The 20,440-nt window shown below is 51.5% G+C and overlaps 1 protein-coding gene across 4 annotated transcripts in view; it reads right to left on the bottom strand.

Annotated features, from left to right (window-relative positions):
• The window catches only part of PCCA (propionyl-CoA carboxylase subunit alpha), a 299,717-nt gene that overhangs the window by 813 nt on the left and 278,464 nt on the right, over positions 1 to 20,440 (bottom strand). For all 4 annotated transcript variants that reach the window (XM_037528749.2, XM_054701346.1, XM_054701347.1 and 1 more), the window contains 2 exons: positions 14,194 to 14,334; positions 2,725 to 2,802 (listed from right to left, as the gene is read on the bottom strand). In XM_037528749.2, the coding sequence (XP_037384646.1) occupies positions 2,725 to 2,802; positions 14,194 to 14,334 (219 nt within the window). The remainder of the gene's footprint in view (positions 1 to 2,724; positions 2,803 to 14,193; positions 14,335 to 20,440) is intronic.

A 20,440-nucleotide genomic window follows, 5' to 3' on the forward strand; every position in this document is an offset into this window, starting at 1 on the left:
CGGTCTGGGGGCGTCCTCAAGCCAAGCTGGGTGAGTTCTTAACTCCAGCTCCCCAAATCTCCACGGTTTCAGGCTGCAGAAATGTTCTGACAGTTCATGGGGAATTTTTTTTTAAGCGAGAACGTCACTACCCTGGAGGCCAGAGGGGCTCGCTCCCAGGAGCGCCGCTCCATCGGGTCGTGCGCTCCCGCCCGGAGGGAAGTGAAATAATCAGAAAACCTGCGGCTGCACGGACAGTACTTTGTGGCAGGGAACAGACACTGAGCTCCCAGCTGTGACTGTTCACACCGTGCCTTTTGATTCTGATTTCTCCCGACTTTACTCAAGGCTTTGCTTCCCCAAGGGGAGAGCTTTGGAGGAGGAGAGAGACAGTCATTCCAGTTCTTGGCGGTTCTTGCTTAGGTGTGAAAATGAACGATGGGTTAGGCCTGGCTGGTGCCAGGCAGCTCCACCAGCTGGACGTGCCCGGCCTGCCCCTGCAGTCTGGGCCCAGGGTGCGTCAGAGCCACAGTCAGGGCCTCATCTGCACACGCCACCGTGGAAGTGACGGCGGTTATTGTGCTCTCAAGCCTCCGAGGCTTGTATGGGGCGGATCTTTCACGATGCTGCCATTTCTAGGGCTTCTGTGATTAGCAGGCGGCCTGTTTCCAGAGGGAGCCTTTTCTCTGAGAGGAAAGTAGGCTTTGCGGATGAGAATGTTCAGCCCTGGGGAGGGCCAGGCCTGCTCCCCTGTGCTGGGCCTGCCCCCTCAAATGACAAGCCCCTTGTCGGGTGGGAGGAAGGACTCCCACTGATGAGGGTAGGGCCGAGGTCCAGGATTCACTCAGAGCCCCTCGACACCCCTGAAGAGCAGCTCAGGGGCACTGATGGCCAGGGAGCAGAGAAGCCTCCACTGTGAGCCCCAGCCCCAAGGACACAGCACATGCCTGTCATGCTGCACTCCCCCGGGAGCTAAGACCACGTGCACTATCGTGCCAGCACCGTAGTCCAACACCAGCACACATCTGACATACGCTATGGGTCCCCCCCAAACCAGGTAGATGGAGATTTCATGATACTAATGCATGAAGAAAAATATTCCTGAGAATAAAAATGACTTACTTCACATGAGCAGAAATCAGCCTTTTCATGCCCGCTCTTTAAAAAGTAATCAGGGAGGGCCTCCCCGGTGGCGCAGCGGTTGAGCGCTGGGTCGCGAAGCTGCCCGCAGCCTCTGCAGCGCCGGTTCCATCCCCGGCTGCTCCCCGGCCACCAGAGGAGGGTCCCACACGGCGCGCAGACCTCTCCTGCCGCCCGCTGCTCCCCTCAGCAGTGTACTTCGGTCCTTCTGCCTGCTCTGCTCCCCGCTCTGGCTCTGGTGAATTCTCTCACCCTCCCGCGCTTCTGACTGTACCCAGTGCTTGTATAAATAAATAAAAATAAATCTTTAAAAAAAAAAAAAAGTAATCGGGGGCCTCCCTGGTGGTGCCAGGGGTTAAGATGCAATCTATGAAGCTATCCGCAGCCACTGCAGCATGAGTTCGATCCCCGGCCAGGGAGCTACCCACATGGCGCAGCAGACCTCTCCTGACTCGCCCGCTGCGCCCCTCAGCAGTGTATTTCAGTCAGTCTGCCTGTTCTGTTGCTCACTCTGTCTCTGGTGGCTCCTCCCACCACACCCCCCATGCCTCTGGCCTGTACCCCAGTTCTTGTATGCATAAATAAATAAATCTTAAAAAAAAAAAGGTAATCAGGCGCAGACAGCAAAATTCCTGAAAATCACACATCATGCCATTCTCCTCTCCAACCCCTGGGCACAGCTGTCCTGCAGCCCCCTCTGGCCTGGCCGGCAGCAACGCACAGCCCTGCCCTCCCTGCGGGGGCTGGCCGGGCGCCCCCCCTCAGCCTGTTCCCAGAGCAGCAGTTTCATTTCCTTTTAGGGTGACAGTCGAAGACTTCGCTGTCCCCAGACCCGGGCCTGGCTGCAGGCTGCGGGTACCTCTCTGTCAGGGCCCCATGTTCCCAGGGCTTGGTCTGGAGTTCTGGCCTGGCCACAAGGCCAGACCCACCCAAACCCTCCCCACCGTGCCAACACTTCCAGCCCAAACCCGCCTTCAGAAAAGGCCCTGTCCTGCCCCCGAGAGCATCTTTTTCGTCACATGAGCAAGAATGAAGTTATTGCTGAAAAAGACTCTCTTACTCCCTCCAGGAGAAAATACGTTTCAGTTTGACTCTCAACAAATTTCACCACTAATACATGGCCTCATTTTTCTCCCCAAATCATTAAGTCCCACATGTGTACCCTGGGGGCTTTCAGCTCCTCGGAAACTAAAATTGAATTGTGCTCTTTGTGGAGAAATTATCTTGAAGAGTTGCATTAATTTTGACAATCTCTAAAACCACTTCCTGCTGTGTCACCTAAGTCTCAGATAACTAACTGCCTCTAAGACAGATGTAAACATTAAAAATTAAAGACCCCTTAATTTGAAAGGCATTAAGGTGAAGAGCAATTGTTCTCTGACTACCTCAGCATTAAAGGGGCTCTGGCAAAGTCCACTCTCCACAGGCAGGGCCACTTGGGGTGAAGAGAGCACCCACCTCAGTGTCCTGGTTGTGGTGGGGGAGAGACTGGGGCGCCAGAGCACCTCCCACCTCCCGCCAGGCTGAGCCAGCCAAGATCCAAAGGAGGAGATTCTGCTTCCTGTCACAGAGCCCGTGCGGGCTGGCGTGAACTTGGGGACATACCTTGCCAGTTTTCCCAGCTGTCATACTGTTCTGCATTTTCATAGCTTCAATCACACAAATTTCCTGACCTTCTGCTACCTGGAAAACAAAAAATGGACACGTTTTAAAAGCATTCTAATTTTTTAATGGCGCGAAGACTGAAGCCATGAAGTGTTTCTTTGTCAAATGCTCTCAAATTTTATCCAGGCTGCAGCAATGACCTCTAGTTGGTCATGGTCCAAGTTCATCTTGGAGAGACAGCAGAGAAAGGCCTGTCCCTCAGTTGTCGTTAAATCCATGTTTGAAAAAAGTCCCTGCCGAGAGATATTTGGGGAGGCATCCCCAATGGCAAGAGAAACAAAAGCAAAAATAAACACGCGGGGCTACATCAGACTAGAAAGGGCCTGTGCCTCAAGGCAGCCATCAAGAAACAAAAGGCAATCTACTGACGCGAGCTGAACGGCCATCACGCGCCTGAAGAGGGGTCCGCTTCTGAATTACAGGAGCTCGCACAACTTTACAACAAACACACCCAGTCACAAAACGGGCAAAAGGTCTAAATAGACACTTCTCCGAAGAAGGCACCCAGAGGACCTACAGACGCATGAAAAAGTGCTCAGTCTCACTTAAGGGAAACACAAATCAAAACCACCACAAGATGCCCCCTCGCCCCTGTGAGCATGACCCACATCAAGAAAACCTGAAGCCACAACGTTGCCGAGGAAGTGGAGAGAAAGAAATCCTCTTCCACTGTTGCTGGTGGCAGAATTTAGTGCAGCCTCTACGGGAAACAGAATGGAGAGAGGCAAAAAACTACACACGGAAATCCCATGTGATACCGCTGCGAGGTGAGGTATTTACACACCGCTCAGGAGCACTCCACCGTGGCAAGGTCCACGCGCCTGCACGTTCACAGTGTAACTGCCCGCGCTGCCTAGTCGCAGAGCCAAGCTAGGTGATAAAGACGACTGGATAAAGAAATTGGCGAATATGCACGCAATGAACCACTTTTTTTAAAGATGAAATAGTGGCTCTTGGGAAAAACCTGATGGATCTTGAGGTGATCATAGTAAGTGAAAAGAGTCGGAAAGTGAAAGATACCAGATGGTTTTGCTTCTCGATGGGCTATAAAGAACACGGACCACAGAAGTGCAGCCAAAATAATTTTTTTTTAGAAGATTTATTTATTTATGCATACAAGAGCTGGGGCACAGGCCAGAGATGCGGGGGGTGAGAGGATTCACCAGAGACAGAGTGGGGAGCAGAACAGGCAGACTGACTGAAATACACTGCTGAGGGGAGCAGCGGGTGAGACAGGAGAGGTCTGCCGCGCCATGTGGGTAGCTCCCTGGCCGGGGATCGAACTTGTGCTGCAGAGGCTGTGGATTGCTTCATAGTGTGGTGCTTAACCCCTTGCGTCACCAGGGAGGCCCCAAAATGATTTTAGATTGAAAAATAACCTGGTGACTGGAGGGGTAGGGGAGGGAGGAGGTGACGGGAGGAAAGGGGCCTCCTGACACTGGAGTACTGGTAAGTGAAGCGTGTGCATCTGTGAGGGGTAATCATGTACCCCCAAGTTAACAGAGAAGTGAAAAATGACTATCAGTATTAAAAGGAAATCCCCGACACTAGAGGACGGGGTGCTGGTGGTAGGCTCCCCTGAGGACCTCTGAATCTCCTTTGCACAAACAGGTGTGACAACAATGGATGTCTTCCATTGAGAGGAACTTTCTAGAACTGGCAGATCTCCATGAAAGCACTGTGGTTTCCAGGGGCTGGGGGGAGGGGAGTGATTGCTGATGGTACAGGGTTTCTTGGTGGGGTGATAAAAATGTTCTCAGATTGAGGTGATGGCTGCACAGCTCTGACCCGATTCAGTGACTGGGGTGCACACTTGAAAGGGGTGAACCGGACTTGTTTGAGTTTGGTCTCAGTAAAGCGACCCCAAAAATGGAGCGTTTCTACCTATAGCCCTGGGGGGCTGGGAATAGCCAGGCATCGCCCACTGTTGCAAACTGGGCAAGAATGTCCGGTGACTCCAGGAGGCGCCCCCGATACCCGGATGATTTCTAGACCTGTGCCGGGTCCTCCTCCTGGCACGAGACCAGCAGCTCCCCTGAGCATTGAGTCCAGCCTCCTGAGCAGCACCCGCCTTCCACAGAGGGAAATCCAGGCCGGCCCCCCGGAGGTCGGGCTGGGGCTTCCACCCGGGTCTCAGCCGTGACTTACAGTCACTCTGTATTTTGCCTGCCCCTGAGGGGAAGCGGCAAAGAGCAGGGCCGGATTCTCTTCCCTCCTTGTGAAAAGGGCTCCTGGACTCTGAAACGGGAAGTCATTTCCTGGGGCGGCCAGATTTCAGGGTGCTGGGGGAACCCGGAGGCCCTGGCGCGAGGCTCCCCGCTAGCCACCCCAGCGGAGCCCGTCCAGGGCTGCAGAAGCGCCTGCGGAGCGTCCTTTCCTGAAGTCCCCAGATGATCTCCACGCCCTGGCCCGGCCCCCCTGTGTGGCACAAGCTGTCTCGCTGGCAGTGGGGCCCGCCGGGCGCTGTGGGTTCCCCTCCTCCGCGGATCAGGTGGTGGGCTGCTTTTCCTGGCACAGGAACATAGGAAGAGGGGGCTGCCAAACTTCGGTGCTGGCACGGAGGAGAGACAGCGGGCTCGGCGCTCGCTGCCCGCGTGATTCATTTTCACCTGGCAGCTGCATGCCACGGCGGGCCGAGCCGCGACCCGGAGGGCCGGCCGCCAGGGAGGGCCCGCGGAGCCTCCGAGGCCCGCAGGGGTGGGGAACGGCTACTCCCCTGGGCGCGGCCTGGCCCCCCCCCCCGTGGCACCCGCCATCCCGCGCGCCCGGGAAACCCCAGTGGGCCCTGAGTGCGAGCCCCCCACGAGCCCCACGGGCGCACGTTCCAGGGGCCGTGTTCCGGGACACGGATCTGAAACTCAACTGGCGTGACGGGGCCTCCAGCTCGGGACAGGGGTCCCCACGGCGCCCCTCGCTGGGGCCAGCGCGGCTGCCTGCGCAGAGGGACGGAGCCACGGGCGGCCTCGTCTCCCACGCGCCGCCCGCCGGGCCGGTCCTGCAGCCTGAGGGCCGGGCTCGCCACGCCAGGGGTCCCTGCAGGTTTGCTCCTCATCCTGTTCAGCCCGCGGCGCAGAACCTGGGGGCCCAAGGGCCCCTCACCGCTTCCCAGGGGACCTCCCGGTCAGTCGGCGCGGACGTGCGCGGACAGCACAAGCAAAGGCCCGGAGACGCGCGGGCCCCGCTCGAAGGCGCAGACCTGTCGCTGCCCACGGCCCTCTCCCCCGGCCCGCTCGGGGGGCTTGTGACGCGGGTCACCGGCAAGGAGGTGACATGCAGGTGACCAAAAGTGGTAGCCACACCCCCCGCCCCCCATCACTCATCAGAGAACCACCACCTCTGGCTGGGCCCGGGGTGAGGAGAGCGGCGAGGAAGCCCCAGAGGGAAACACCCCGTCTGCGGCTCGGCGACTCTGGCCATCTGATGGAAGGGCACCCTGTCCCCCGCCTCCCTGCCCCTGCTGGTCTCCCTGAAGGGAAATCTCTCCCTGAAGGGAAATTCAAGTCACCCAGTCCTCGCTGCCTGCACTCCGGGCGATGGTTCCTAGTCTGTCGTCACCGGTTCGTCCCTAGCAGAGAACTCGGGGAAGCCGGCCACGCCGTGCCCCACAGGAGGTGCCTCTAAGCTCGCGTTAGTGCATCTCCACAACCCAAGTCAGAGACGCGAACGCAGCAATGCCGACGGGAGACAGGGCTGGAGCTGGGGTATCCTGCCCCCGGCAGGCCCCACGCGGGCTCCACAGCCCTCCCTTGCACCAGGGGGAAGCCCGCCATCCCGCCCCCATCTCGGGAGCTCGGGAGCAGCTTCCCACTCCCGATTCCTCCGCCTCCCCAGGTGGCTTCGGGGAGGCCCGCACCGCTCCCCTCAGCCAGCTGGCGTGTGTGTGCACAGGCCTCTCCCGCATTCGGGGACCAGCCGGCGGAGACTCAGCGACGGTGACGGGGCGTCTGCAACCTTGAGCTTCACGAAGTGGTCACAAGCCTCAAAAGTCTTTCGATAAACCTGGTGGGCCTGATGCATTTCTCGGCTCCTGGTCTAATTGGGGTAAAGTTGGGAGGCCTGAATCCTGTATCTTTCATCTGGCTGACTGCGTCCTCTCCTTTGACATGGGGTCAGGGTTCACATTCGCATCCGATTATCAGAGCGCACTCATTAAGAGGGAGCCTGCCCGGCCCCCCAAACCAGGAAGCTGGACAGAAGACTCGGCCCATTTACTCGGCAGATCTGAGCCCGTTAAAAGCCCGAATGTCACCGGGCACCGGCTCTGGGCTGGAGTTTCAGACATCTCCAGCTGATGATTAATTGTGAGTGATGGGAAATAAAATCCAGTAAAGCCAGCTGCTTGCCATGGTCGGCAAAATGACTCTAATGGATGGAGGCTGCCAATTTTCCAGTTTTACTGGCAAGTCTTCCAAGTGTAATTAAGGGAAGTTATAAATGATATGGAAATCTATCAAGTTCCATTTATTTTCAGAGGACCCTGTCCCCAGGGACTTTTATCTTCAAGCCTATGGTGTGCTTTGTTGTGCTAATGATTTAAGCCACTTCTTATTTCTGATTAAAGCCCCCAATATCCTTCTACCAAGTTCGCGTCCCTCCTCCCCCAAAGATGAAAAGACACAGACCCCTCTCCCCACACGTGGTCCCCCTTGGAAAGCGGGGAGGACTGGGGCGCTCTTGGCAACTTGTATCGTTCCCAGCGCAGACGCACCAAGAAAGCGCAGAGAAAAGTGCAGGGAGAAAAAGGTGGGGGGGCGGGGAAGAGCCCTCCCCGTCCACAAAAGGAAGCCCCCAAAAGTCCAGGCTGGAAAGCTGTGCTCCATCCCAGACACTCATCAGAAGGGGGTGTAGCTCGCTAATGTTATTTGATTTGGAATAAAAGCATGAAAATGATGGCCAAGGCCTGAAATTGGAGATGTGAAGGCTCACCGCACAGTAGCCCATCTCTCAATTTCATCCTTCAGAGCCACAAAATGGGGGTGATACAGCGACGGGATGAGATTTACAGTAACAGCTGTGGTCTTCCCACACGAGGGAGGCTCTTCTAATGGGCTCAGGTCTGTTTGGAACAGACGGGGAGCAAAACAAGGTCCCTAGCACGAGAACGCGCTCGGATGGCTGCTCCAGAACAGGCGGACGGGCGTCCGGTCTCCTTGAAGACGGCCCCGGCCCTCCTTTGCGGCCCGCGCGCAGGGCCGTTGTGAAGGTGCCATCCTTTCAATAGCGGGGGGCGGACGGCGCGGAGGGCTGCTCTCCCCCGGCAGCCTCCTCTCCAGCAACTGTAAAGGATGCCCGGGAAACTGTGCCAGTGGCATATGGCTTTCCACTGCGCGCAACATTCATACACAAGACAGGCTCATCAGTCATTGGAGTATCTGGATAAAAAATTAGCTCCTGATGGATGGTATTTTGAGCTTACCTGCTGCTAGGACATTACCAGAGAAACACAGGTTTTGAAACCCACATGACATTAGAAACTGCAGACCATGAAACACGACACGTGCAGGAGCCCATAATGCCCGCCAGATCATACAAAATAATAAATAAGCTATTTAAACCCTCTGCCTAAAATTGGGCCCGCTGCAAGGAACCCTGGGTCACTTCTATGCAGGCCAATTAATGCACAGCATCTGCTGTAGAGAAGCAGGGCGTGAAGTACTTCGGAATGATTTTAGCAATTAAAAGAAAACTGTTTCCTGCCTGTTCAGACAGCAACTGTTTCAATGCAAGAGTGAGCACCAAATCACTGTGTGCAGCTGAAACATTAAGCCCCCTTTTTGGGGGAAGAGGGTGGGTGGGAGGAAGAATTTTTATGGAAAAGGAGTCTTCTTTTGTTGTCCGACATTCTGTCTTTCTGCCAAATTAGACAGACGGCTCGGAGGGCTTACCGGCCGCCGCGGTGTCCCCTCTGCCGCGCTGGGCCGCCCAAAAGCGCGGATCAATATCAACCCCGCTGACGGAGCCACAAAAGTGAAAATCCTTCAATTACATTTTTAAAGGCCGGGCTACTTAGAACACAGGTGCCTGCATGCAATGCATTTTAAAGCCCTGAGATCTGAAGACAGATGCGGGTTCCAGCCACAAGAGAAAGGCACCGCAGATTTGGTTAAAAGGCACTGCTAGGATCTGATTATAATAACTTCCTCTTTCTGAGCCGGTAAGATAGGCTGGCAAACAGCCCCTGATATTTCCTGAAGCAGCAGCGTGCCCTCGCGTCCGGGCTCTTCCTGTGAGGAGGGAAGGAGATTCCCCGGAGAACTTGCAGTATTTATGCATCCAGGAAGGCAGCAGCAGCAACTCACAGAGCAAGAGGAGGCAACAGAAATGCAGCCCAAGGCTCCTTTCCTAGGTGCCTGCACCCCCCCCCCCCCCCCGCAGGGGCCCCAGCAGGGAGTGCAGGGGCTGAGGCGGGCCGGGGTAGGAATACAGACTGCGGCCAATATAAAGCAGCCCAGTTTAACTTAAAATGAAGAAACTCTTACTCCCTACTGCCCTCTAAGTTAACTCCAAACTAAAGCAAAAGCCTCTAGTTCTGCAAAAAGAACGAGTTAAAATGATGTCATTTACAGCGTCTTCAAGAGACCAGCCTGGGCTCTGCGCCCCGTGGGCTGTGCTGGCTTCACGGGCTCGCGGACATGATGCTATTAAAGCACATTTTGAATTTTGGTAGGTGGAGAAGTGTCCTTGTCAAAAATGACGGAAACAGCGATAACCTACCGCCTCCTCCCAGGTAGATCAGGCCCTGAAGAATAAAATCAGATGCCAAACTTGCCGGAAAGCTCCCCGGCAGTATTTCATTGAACCTATACAAATATTTTATCTTACACTGAGAATCGTCATTAGCTTCGACTGTAAAAATTCCCCCAGTTGTTGCCTCCAACAAAAAATAATGCTAATGTTCAAAACTCAGAGTTATCTGGGAAAGAGGAGAGGGCCAAGTTCAGAAGAGCCGCAGCCTCTGCAGGAGGAAGGGCAGACGCGAGCAGCGGAGAGGCTGCGGGACAAGTTCGCCGCGCGAGTGGAGTCTCATCCTGACACGCTAAATACGAGAGCGCGAACAGAGAGCGTGAGCCTTGTCGCAGAACGTTCTGTGTATGTGTAATATTTCATCATTTAAAGTTTAAAAATATTCAAGCGTGAGCACAGGAGTCCCTTCGCTTTGGAGTACAATCTGATGTTGGGTGAAGGTCTGGCAACTTGTCAAATAAACTGCTTGAATAAACACTGTGATAAAATATGTAAATTTAATTATTGCCATTATTTTACGATGGTAAATCAAGGATTCCGGAAGCTGGAAACGTGATCAAACAGCCAGACCAGGTCCTCTGCCAGGGAAAGGCACAATTAGTGACGCGCGAGGCGCACAAGGCAGCGCCAGATAAGCCACATGGGCAGCGCCGTCCACCCTGCTCATCTGCAGGCCCCAGGAGCAAAAGGGGCTCCAGTCTCGCTTCTTCAAGACATGAAAATTCAAGATTTCTCTCGCGAAGCTTATGTGCGACTTCTGTATGCTCAGCCAGTGAGGGCGGAGGGAGGCGTGTGCATCATGGTCTCCGGGCCCAGCCGTGTGCCCTCTTCAGTGGCCATCCCCCACTCTGGAGCTCCCTGGGCCCCCACAGAAGCACAGGCAAGGAGGAAAGGAAATCAGGGTGAGATGTGGGTAGCACCCCTATTAATATTAGGAGGATTAATCATGTTATGTCTTCATGGGTGCACACGACAGCACCCCACTTCTGCCCCATAATCATTGTTGCTGAGAACAACTATCCCAGACACCTGATTACCCTGCTGTGCCATTGCCAAGCAGACCTTCCTCCTCTCAAAAATACCTTCCTCCGCAAAAATACTCCTAAGTCTGTCATACTAATATCAGGTGGGCTAAGGAGCAAGAAAAAGCAGCAACAGGTACTTAATGCTGCTATATTCCCTCCCTGGGCCTCACACACTAGCAAGTCACGAGGTAACACTTCAAGAAACCTGGTGGGTACTTAGTCTCCTGCGGTGCTTGTCTCGATGTGCACACACTGAACACGATGCCTGCTTCTGGCCAAACCTGAGGCAGCCGCAGAAGCCACGAGTGACCGGGAAGGCCTCCGTAAAACGCGAGACTAGAACAGCCCCTGGGTTGCCTCATTTTTATTATTTGGTTTCTGACATCAAAAGGCTATTGAAGCAAGTGTACTCCTAGTCACTGTTTCCTACTTGAAAGACAAAATGAAATTGTGCACCCCACTCGGCAGCCACAAGCCTCGGGTGGGGGGGGGGGGGGGTGTCTTCAGCCATTTCATATTTTGGTTCACGAATATCTTTCTGACAGAGAATATTCAAATGAGTTATAAAAATGCTGGCTTTGATGCTAATAGGGTTATGATGGTGTGAAATGTACAGATAAGTAGGTATTTTTCAAAAGGAAATGAAAACCAGTCATTGGAAAAATATTTACAGGGGAGAATAAAAAAAAAGGCATAGAAAGTCACTCGGCTGTTTTCTGGATTAAGTGTGTGGCTCCTGACGTCTGTAGCCCTCTCCGACTTTGGTTCTTCCAGGTTTGTTTGCCTGCAAGCATTTTACTGTTTCTTCATTAGCACCCTCCCCCCGCAGAGGTGCCAAAGGCTAGTATATAATCATTACAAAATAATCTGGCTGTCACCTTTAATGTTAAATAGCGTGTGATTGACATCGAAGGAGTGTCAGGAGCCTTGGCTGTGTGAACCCAAAAAAAAGGCCTTGGGGTCGAATCTAGCTTTTGTGCATAAGGCAGGGAGGCCCAGAACACGAGCCCCCAGACACACTCTCCCTTCTGAACAGCCAGCCCAGACCCTCATGTCCCGAGGTTTGCAAACTCTGTTAAAATGGTTCCCTCGACAAAACAGACTTGCTCTTCCTTACGTGACACTTGTGGACCGTGTCACCGTCAGGCCCACAGTCCTAAGATTTGTCCAATTATATTTACGCTAAAGATAAAAATCAGAGATTACTGGAATTTAAATGATAAAAAATAAATTTCAAAGACAAGCAGAATACTTACAGGCCCTGAGTTGTTCTGAGGTCCTTGCTTTCCTTGAAAACACAGAGCTGGCTGAGCCAGTGTCTAACTACCGGTAACATGGAGCCTGGCTCAGCTATTGTTATGCCTAAGAAGGCACAGCTTGCCCTGCAGTGTTAAAATAATTCAAAAGCGCAAAACTGAAAAGTTACCAGTACTATTTTCCTGAAATGGCCTCCAGTGAGTGCCTTGCCTTTGGTCCAAGGAAAGTTCCTTGAGTTTTAATTACACGAGGAGATTTAACCGCAGAGATTGTGGCGAGAGCCAGCAATGAGCCTTCCCGCTCTGCATCGGTTTAGGTATTAGCAGTCTGTGACCTTATTCACGAATAGTTATTCCAGAGAAACCCACTGTTTACCAAGCATCACAGAATGTGAAAGACGCCTGCACGGCTCCGAAGTGGCCTCAGAAGCTAAGAAAGCAGACGTGAGCTGACTGGCCAGGGCACACGCCTGCAAGAGCATTTATCGGGGAGGTGCGTGGCAGAGGCTGGGAGCCAGGTGGTTGGGAGTCCCCTGCTCCCAGACTCTGACTTTCAAAGACTACATAAAATTGAGGTCCCAGTTAGTTCTCAAATCAAACCATTCTTGATACCCACATTTAATTATCGGTGGTGGTTTTTAGGATCTGCGCCACCCCAGAGAACCAGGACTAATGACACTGTTCCCTTTTCCTAAATGCCCTGCTTCCCACATACAATGATTAACCAGCAAGTGGGGGGCGTGAGGGCGAGCCCCTTCTGCATGGGACAGGCTTGGCTGGGAGGAGCGGTCCTGGGAAGCGGCTGGCTGCAGGCTTGCTGTTCTGGGCCCCTGGCGAGGCAGGCGGGAGGAGCTGGCTGCCGGCTGACCCCTCCTCTCTGCTCTCAGCAGGAGCTGCCTCCCTCCCTCCTCCCTGGTTTGGACTCAGGTGTTAGAAAAGTAAGGATTTCAGTGAAACACTTCTGTTTTAAAAGCCCAAACATGATTTTTTATAATTAAAGCCTCACAATTAGGACGGACAAGCTCAGGATGACAGAATACAGCCTACGTGGCTTCTAGAAAAGGCTCAAGGACAATGAAAACAGAACAACACAAAGTAACCTCCTCACATTGTTGACGGCCTCCAGTTTCTAGAAGATTCCATTGACTACACTGATGAGGCAGTGAGTGTAGGCCCTCCAGATGCCAAGGCCAAGGAGCTATCTCAGGGCTAGCCCTGGGAAATGAGGCGGAGGCAGCCCCCTCCTCCATATTCAACATACTACACACAATCTTGCAGTCTCACCTGTCCTAGATCCAGGGTTAGACAATCTTAGGAATGCTTTCTTCCAGAAATGTCAGTGTGACAGTTCATTGCTACTTAGCCTCTATTATGCTGTTCCAGAAAACCTGGCATTTCAATTTCTGTATCATCAGGTAAAGCAATGGCTAAGTCAGTATTCCAGCTTCACACATCAATCTCGTGGCTAATCATTTAGGCAACTAAAACTGATTATTTTTCCTTAATATTTATAAAAGCAAATACTGTTCTAGAAGCCGATGCCAACTACGCCCGCTTTACTCCCTGTTGATTTATGTGACAAAGGAAATACAGAGGCAGTTTTAATATGATCTTTACTGGAAAATATATAAACTCCCGTGACTTAAGTGAAGTATAAGTGGAATCACCGTAGTGTCTATTAAGAACTAGCTTGCTTGACTGTTATTTTCCAGCACATAAATAAAAATGCAAGTACTTAAGTGCCCCTGGGGGCCTCCTTTTGCATCTTAACTCGATTTCTTTTTACCTTTGCTGCCACTCAACACAGATTTCCATCCCTGGCCTAAGAACATGCCTCCATCCTACCAATTTGTCCTTGGCTTGTTACCATGAAACTAAACATATGAAGAAATACAAATAGAGTTGTGATATTTGCCTTAACGTCACAAGATAAAGACGAAAAGCATCACGCCATCTTCCAAGGTTTCCTCTGTCAAGTTTCAGAGGTGCACTGCTTCACAGATTATGGGGTGACCTTTCCTGAGCTCTTCCCATTTATTCTAGAAATCACACAAAAAGTTCCCTATCAGAGGGTTATTTCATGGGCTGAGTTTTCCAAGGATGCTTAAAGCACAGAAAGCTAAAAAGGACATAGAAATTTAAAATCAAATACTTCCTCAAATGCAAAATGCCAGGTAACAGAGAACTTGGCCTTATTTCCATCCCAGAGCCAGACCATGGGGAGGGAGGCAGAGGCAGCCATCACTAACCTCCTTCAAGTGTGAGGCAGCTGGAGCAAGAAGGTACAAAGCTAGTTTGCTGGTTTCCGGGGGGAGCTGACCCGGGGAGGAACTGACCGCACAGACACTGACCAGTGTGCCCGCCCCCGCCAAGCGTGTCCTTACCATGTCCCCGGGCTTCACAGACACGGCCACCACCACGCCAGGCATCGGAGAGCGCAGAATGCTGCTCGTGTCCTCCGCCACTTTTTCCAGCATAAATTTGTTCAGTTCTGCAGCCAGTTTGGTTAAGATGTGCACCTTGTACTTCAGGAGAAAAAAACAAAACATAAAACACTGAGTTTAAAGACTGAACTTCCCTCAAAAGGAGCACTCAATCAAGTCAGACTGTAGCCTTTAAATGGAAATTATGACATCTTTGAAATGAAACGGTGTTTAGATATTGTCATAAAAACAAAATATATTCATTCGTTTCTGGCATGTGGGGTATGCCACAACTTATTTAAAACCTCTCTCTTGAAAGAAGAACTATTCCCGTCATTAATGAGTGACAACAGTAACCATCCTCTGTTGTTAAGAAAACATCTCAAAAATGTGATGGACTAAACGGAATTTTCAGTGCTTGCAAATTGAACCTGATGAATGCAAATTCCAAGAGCCGGGTCGGCCAAAGGCGCGGCGATGCCGCCAGGCGCCAGTAGGTGGCAGCAGACCGCTGTCTCAGAGCCCTCGAGCAGAGGGGGCTGCGGGGCTGCGTCTCAGTAAGTTAAGACAAAGGGTTTCAGTGTTCATTTGGGGCAACCTAATGGTTAGAATTCAGAGTTTTTCCAGTGACAGAAAACGCTACATTCACGATTGGAAACGTTAACCTTCCAGGCGCAGCATGGCATCGCCTCTCCACCGTAAGGAGATGGTTCGGGCAGACGGAGACGACCCAGGATGAGAAACCCTTCTGCACTGAGATGCAGTGTATCCGGATTTTTAAATCCTAGAAAGAAAGCCAAGTATCGTAGGCACCTCTTGTAAGAGGCTCTAAACAACGGTGGCACAGTACAGGCAGTTGGGTCCCACAACACATTTGTGATATGAGGATCGCTGCCTGGAAAACCCTCCATCTCTGGGAACGCATCCTCCAGCCAGAGCCAGAGTTTGGTCTCTCCGAACAGAAAGAAAATGAAATGGCTTGAGGAAGTGTCCCTGGGTGGAGGAGGAACCACCTGGAGCTCCTGGGGAATACCAGCTCTCCCTGGTGTGCCTGCATACCCCCCCACTGCTAGCTTGGAAATGAACTGCTGTAACAGGAAGCCTCCTGTGGGCGCGGGGCCTCCTGTCCGGGAGGCCTTCTGTCCAGGGGGCTGTAAGTGCGCTCTTTCTTTCCAGGGCCTATTTGCCAGGGGGGTGGGGACGATGCAGAGCCTGAAGGCCTGGGTTCCCAGCAGACCTGCAACCCTGTGACAGGTTGAATAATAACATTTTTGCATTTTCTTTACTCCTGAGTGTGTGTTTTGCAATCAAGACATACAAGTGTCTGCCGGTTTCTGAGGACAGGATCCTCAAGTGAAATTACAGTGCAAATAAAAAGCCTTTTGCGCCTGTTAAAATTCATCTGAGTCAGAAGTGGCTGGGAAAAGCAGAGAGTGCGTTCCGCTGTCAGTCTAGCAAACAGTCCAGGCAGAGGGACTATTTATCCAGGAGGAATCTACCTTCGAGTCCTTCATTAAACCTAGGAGGGAGGCAGGGAGGACGGGTGAATGAATTGCACAGTTTCTGTATCTGTGCTCTGCCTGCCTTGGAAAAGGAACCCCAACACCACTGGAAGCACAAGTGTCCGCAGCAAAGTTACTCCAGCTGACCTCACCCCAGGCCCACTGCGAGGGGCGCGGTCCCGGGCCTGCCTGTCCGTGTTCAGTGCGGGAGACAGACTCACTGCTTCCTGACTGGTTTTGCACAATTTGACTCCTACACGTAAACTCGAAATTCAGGGCAAGTATCTTTATGCAAAGAGAGTATAATAGAATTTATCACATTTCACCACAGTGAATATACCCTTAAAAGCCAATTTTTTACTATATCACAAACAAGACTTAATAGAAATAAAGGGCGAGGACTGCAGCGACTCCGTTTCTCCCCAGAAATTACAAGGTCCTGCCTAAAACTGGACCCTTTTATTATTTTTGTAATTTTCCTATCTTTTGGATTCCTTTCTCCGTAGGACTCCTGCTTTGCTTGGAAAGAGATGTAAAAGAGGCACAAAACCCGATGCCTTTAGATGCAGTCTTTGTTACTGATGAGATGTTCCTTTTCCTTTTGTATTTGTTTATTGTTCTTAAATCTGTTTGGGGGATAAGCGACTTATTGTAATCACAAGTAAAAAATAACAACGGGTAAACGCCTCCAGAGAGGCCTCCTTGCAAATACTTGGCTTAGAAATGACCTTTCTGAATATAAAGAGGAGGCAGAGAGAAGGTTCTCTTTTCAAGATTACCTTTGATGTTGTCCTAACCCCTTCGGCGTGCCCACACAAACACGCCTTCTTAAAACAAGCTCTGGGCTGGCCCGCGCGGGGGACAGAGGTGCTTGCCAGGCCGGGCCCGAGCTGGGGCAGTGGGCCCCGCAGAAGGAACTGCCTGGAGAGAACTGCAACAGCTCTGTGCTGCTCCAGAAGTCACTTAAGAACGTGCGCGAGGGCTTCCCAAGCTTACGATCACAACCACTACTGACTGGTTTCTCTGAAGGTTTAGGAGGCTCGGCAGGGATTTCAGGCAAGCGCCCGTGATGGGCACAGAGTTTGGCTTTATGCAAGGCATTTAGTTAAGTATTCCCAGTGGATTCCACAAAACTTCCAATGAGAGTTTGATTTTAAGTTAGTGCTTCCCCCCACCCCGCCCGCCCCCAAGCAGCTAAACCACAATGGTGATGTTTTGGGGGTGGGAGTCAAGGATTTCAACGGCCAGTAGACAGGACAGGGGAGGACTATTCTAGAAGCCAGAATGTTCTCCCCCTGCCAGGTCTTCTGCTTACATGATTAGAAGCTGCTCTTGGTGGGGCCTGAGTTGAGAAGCTTTGGGTTCACAGGTCGATGGACTTCATTCTGTGGATTTAAGGAGGTGCGCCCCCAAACCACAGACGAATTAGCGAGGACTGAACAAACCCCCCACCCTGTGTCAAAGCAGAGAACAGGTGCTCCCTGGCTGGGGCGGGGCTCCAGAACCACCCTGACAATGACTGGAGGTGTTATCTAATCATGGTAACAACGACCCCTCAACTCTAAGCAAATTAAAACTGACGGTGTCTGCGATGTCAGACCATATCTAACAAGAAAATTTCTCCCCACAAGTTCAAAACAAAGAAAAAGGAATCCTACCAGAGATGAAAGGACAAGAAAGAAAGTGGTGAGATGGACAATTAAAAGGCCCTAATGGGAGTGTCTTTAACACGGGCACACAGCTCCAAAGGGGGGGGGGGCCCTGAGGGATAGGGGAGGGCAGGGGCATGTGGTTGGGGGGCGGGGGAGAACCAGCGGGGGGCTAGGGAGGGGCTGATGCTGTTGAAAGGACTCAGTTAACACAACTTCCTGCCAGCGGCCCTGTGCACCTGTCAGGCTCACGCTCGGGGCCCAGAGAGAGGAAAGTTGCCCAGACTGGGGGTCACTCCACGCGATGGTCACAGGAGGCCCCGCCTTCCCAGCCGCTGGATTCGTGTAGTGCGGGATCTCCGCGTGGAGTTTACCCCACAGCCCCTGGCTAGGCCTCTGCGGGTCCCGGCACCTCACCCCCACACGCACTTCCGGATGGCGTCCAGCCTGCCGGCCCTCTGGAGTCCTCCTCGTCTGCTTTTCATGGTCTTCCCGTGGTGACTTCCGAGGCTCAGGTCTGGTTTCCAGTTCTAGCTCATTCTTCCCGTGACAGTTGGATGTGGAGAGTCAGTGCCGCTTGTTCAAGTCGATTGTGGGCCGGGTCAGCCAAGACCAAGTCAAGGGTGGGGGATGAACCTTCACTGGAGATCACTTCCCATCACATACCTTAGCCTCAAAGCCCTTGGCCACTCGTCGCCCCAAGTCAGGTGGCAGATCCATCCCTTCCCATGTAAGAATCTCTTCTTACTCAAAGTCTTGCGCGCCTTCTGGCCCCGACAGTGCTCAGCATCAGGCTGCCCTCGTTTCCAGGGAGTGCCCCGGGAGCACCCTGAAACTCTGCTCTCCTAACTCTGAGCCAGAGAAAAACTGCGCATGTTCCAAAGAAGCAGAAATGACGCGTCTTTAAAAACACTGGCGTGTCAAAAAAAACTAGGGGGAAAATAATCCCCCTAAACATAGATTACAACACCGAGGTGGAACTAGAATCAAACTCAACCTTGTTTTCCTTCCCGAAATTCTCTGTGGGTAGGTGGTTACCACTTGGAGCAAACTTAGCAGGGGTTCAGAGCCACACAAGATGCATTCCAATCCATTTCAGCATCCATCGGGCTCAATGAAACCGACCAAAATCAGCCAGAAGAGCCCCAGCTCGTGGCCATCCCAGGCCGAGAAGGTGCCACCACAGACAGCAGAGCGCGCCCGGTCCAGCTGCAGCCAAGCAGCCGGTTAGCATGACGCTGTGACAACTCCATCGGCCCGTCTCAGGGTAGCTGTCAATCAGGATGCATCATTTAATCCAACAGCACTCGGAGGACTTTCTCCGACAACCCACATGACAGCCTATCTACAGCTCTATTTATATCAGCGCCCAGTTGTGTTTACAATGCGGGTGTAATTAGAAAAGATGCAACAGGCAGCAATATTATTGAGATTTCCATTTTGCAGCACTGCCCTGCAAAGGGTGATCTAGCTTCAGAGTCATGCTAAATGACAAAAGGCTATTTTCTTCCATCTCCCAGCTCAGACAGCACTTCATTCGCAGCTATCTATAATTAGATTAATGGTGTAGTGTGGTACAAAGCATCCCACTTCACATCAGATAGCATATGAATTAGGACAAACACTTATTTCAATTCCAGGCAGAGAAAGCAATGACTGGGGTATTTAGCATACCCTTTATGGTGGAATGAGATGTTAATTGTGTACCATTACCTCTAAACTGCTTGCTTGTAGTATAAATCACTCTGCTAATTGATGCAGAGATAGAAATGTAGCCACAGGCAAGAAAGCAAAGGAATGAGAGCTGAAGATGGTGGATAAAGGATTATCAAGTAAAACCATATGGAGATGAGGTTCCTTTGAAACCTTTCCTTTCTGCCCATGAGCAAGATTCCTTAAAACTACCCAAAAACTCTTGTGCTCACAAAGATAATTTGATTTTTTTCACATTCCTTTCTAAAAGACATTTCTTTTCAAAGTTCCTGAAGGCTAGAAATCCAAATACTAGATATGTGATTTTAATCCAAACATAGGCACAGAGCGCATCGAGCTTGCGAGCAGCACTCTTAGCTGGGTGTTTGGCTCATGGGTTAATAAGGAACACTTGGAAACTACCTGAAGCAGGTGTTTCTGACCCAGACAGGGGCAAAAATAAATTCTTTTAAGTTGTTCTTAGACCCAAACAAAACAAGCCGCAAACGCTGCTGCTGTAGTTCCCGGGCCACTCCTGTTGGGCACTTATTCCAGAGGCGACGCCCGCAGACGCATCATCGGCCACTGAAACAATGATTTACACCATCTCATCTGGGCAGCCAAGAACTAGAAGCATTTTTTCCTCTCCCCTAAAATTAGCAAAGAATAAGAAAAGCATGTAGTAATTTAAACACACACACACACACACTCTCTCTCTCTCTCTCTTTTCTCCAAAGTGCTATTCTTCCTTTTAAAAGTGTCCTACTCAGCATTCACCAGCTCTTATTAGGATCAACTGTCTCAGCACGGACATGGAAACCCAGTGCAATCCATGAAAAGTCAAACTATTCACGATCCCCAGACAGACCTGCTCTTCTGGAGTTCACAGATCAAGTGCACACACCCCAGGTGTGTGTTCACAATTTTTTTTTTAATAGCAAAGCAACAGCAAGGTGAAAATTACTGCTGTGCACTTTTCACCAATTCAGCTGCTTAGTAATTAGCACTGTTATAACAAAATTGTACACAAAGAACAAATCGAGTGGGTCAGTTAATAGTTCACATTCTCAACTTCAGAGTAACTGTTTATACATCCATGTATGGCCGATGCACATTTGAGAAATATTGGGTGAAGCTGAGCCTCGAAGTATGAATACCAGGGCAACTTGCTAGATGATTATAAAACAATGTCCAGTTGTCACCACTGAATCTGGGGGCTGGAGGAAGACACATCTAGGGCTTCTTTCCTGGGGGCAAGTCTACCTTTCACCCCATAGAGTGACTTGATGCATCTGTGTTGATACACCTGTACTGCAACTGCAAATTCAGCAGTTCAAGCATTATGCTAATACTTAAAAGAAGAAA

The sequence above is a fragment of the Talpa occidentalis genome, unplaced genomic scaffold (genome assembly GCF_014898055.3).
Source record: "Talpa occidentalis isolate TD23 unplaced genomic scaffold, MPIMG_talOcc4v2.1 talOcc4.5, whole genome shotgun sequence".
Classification (NCBI taxonomy): Eukaryota; Metazoa; Chordata; class Mammalia; order Eulipotyphla; family Talpidae; genus Talpa; species Talpa occidentalis.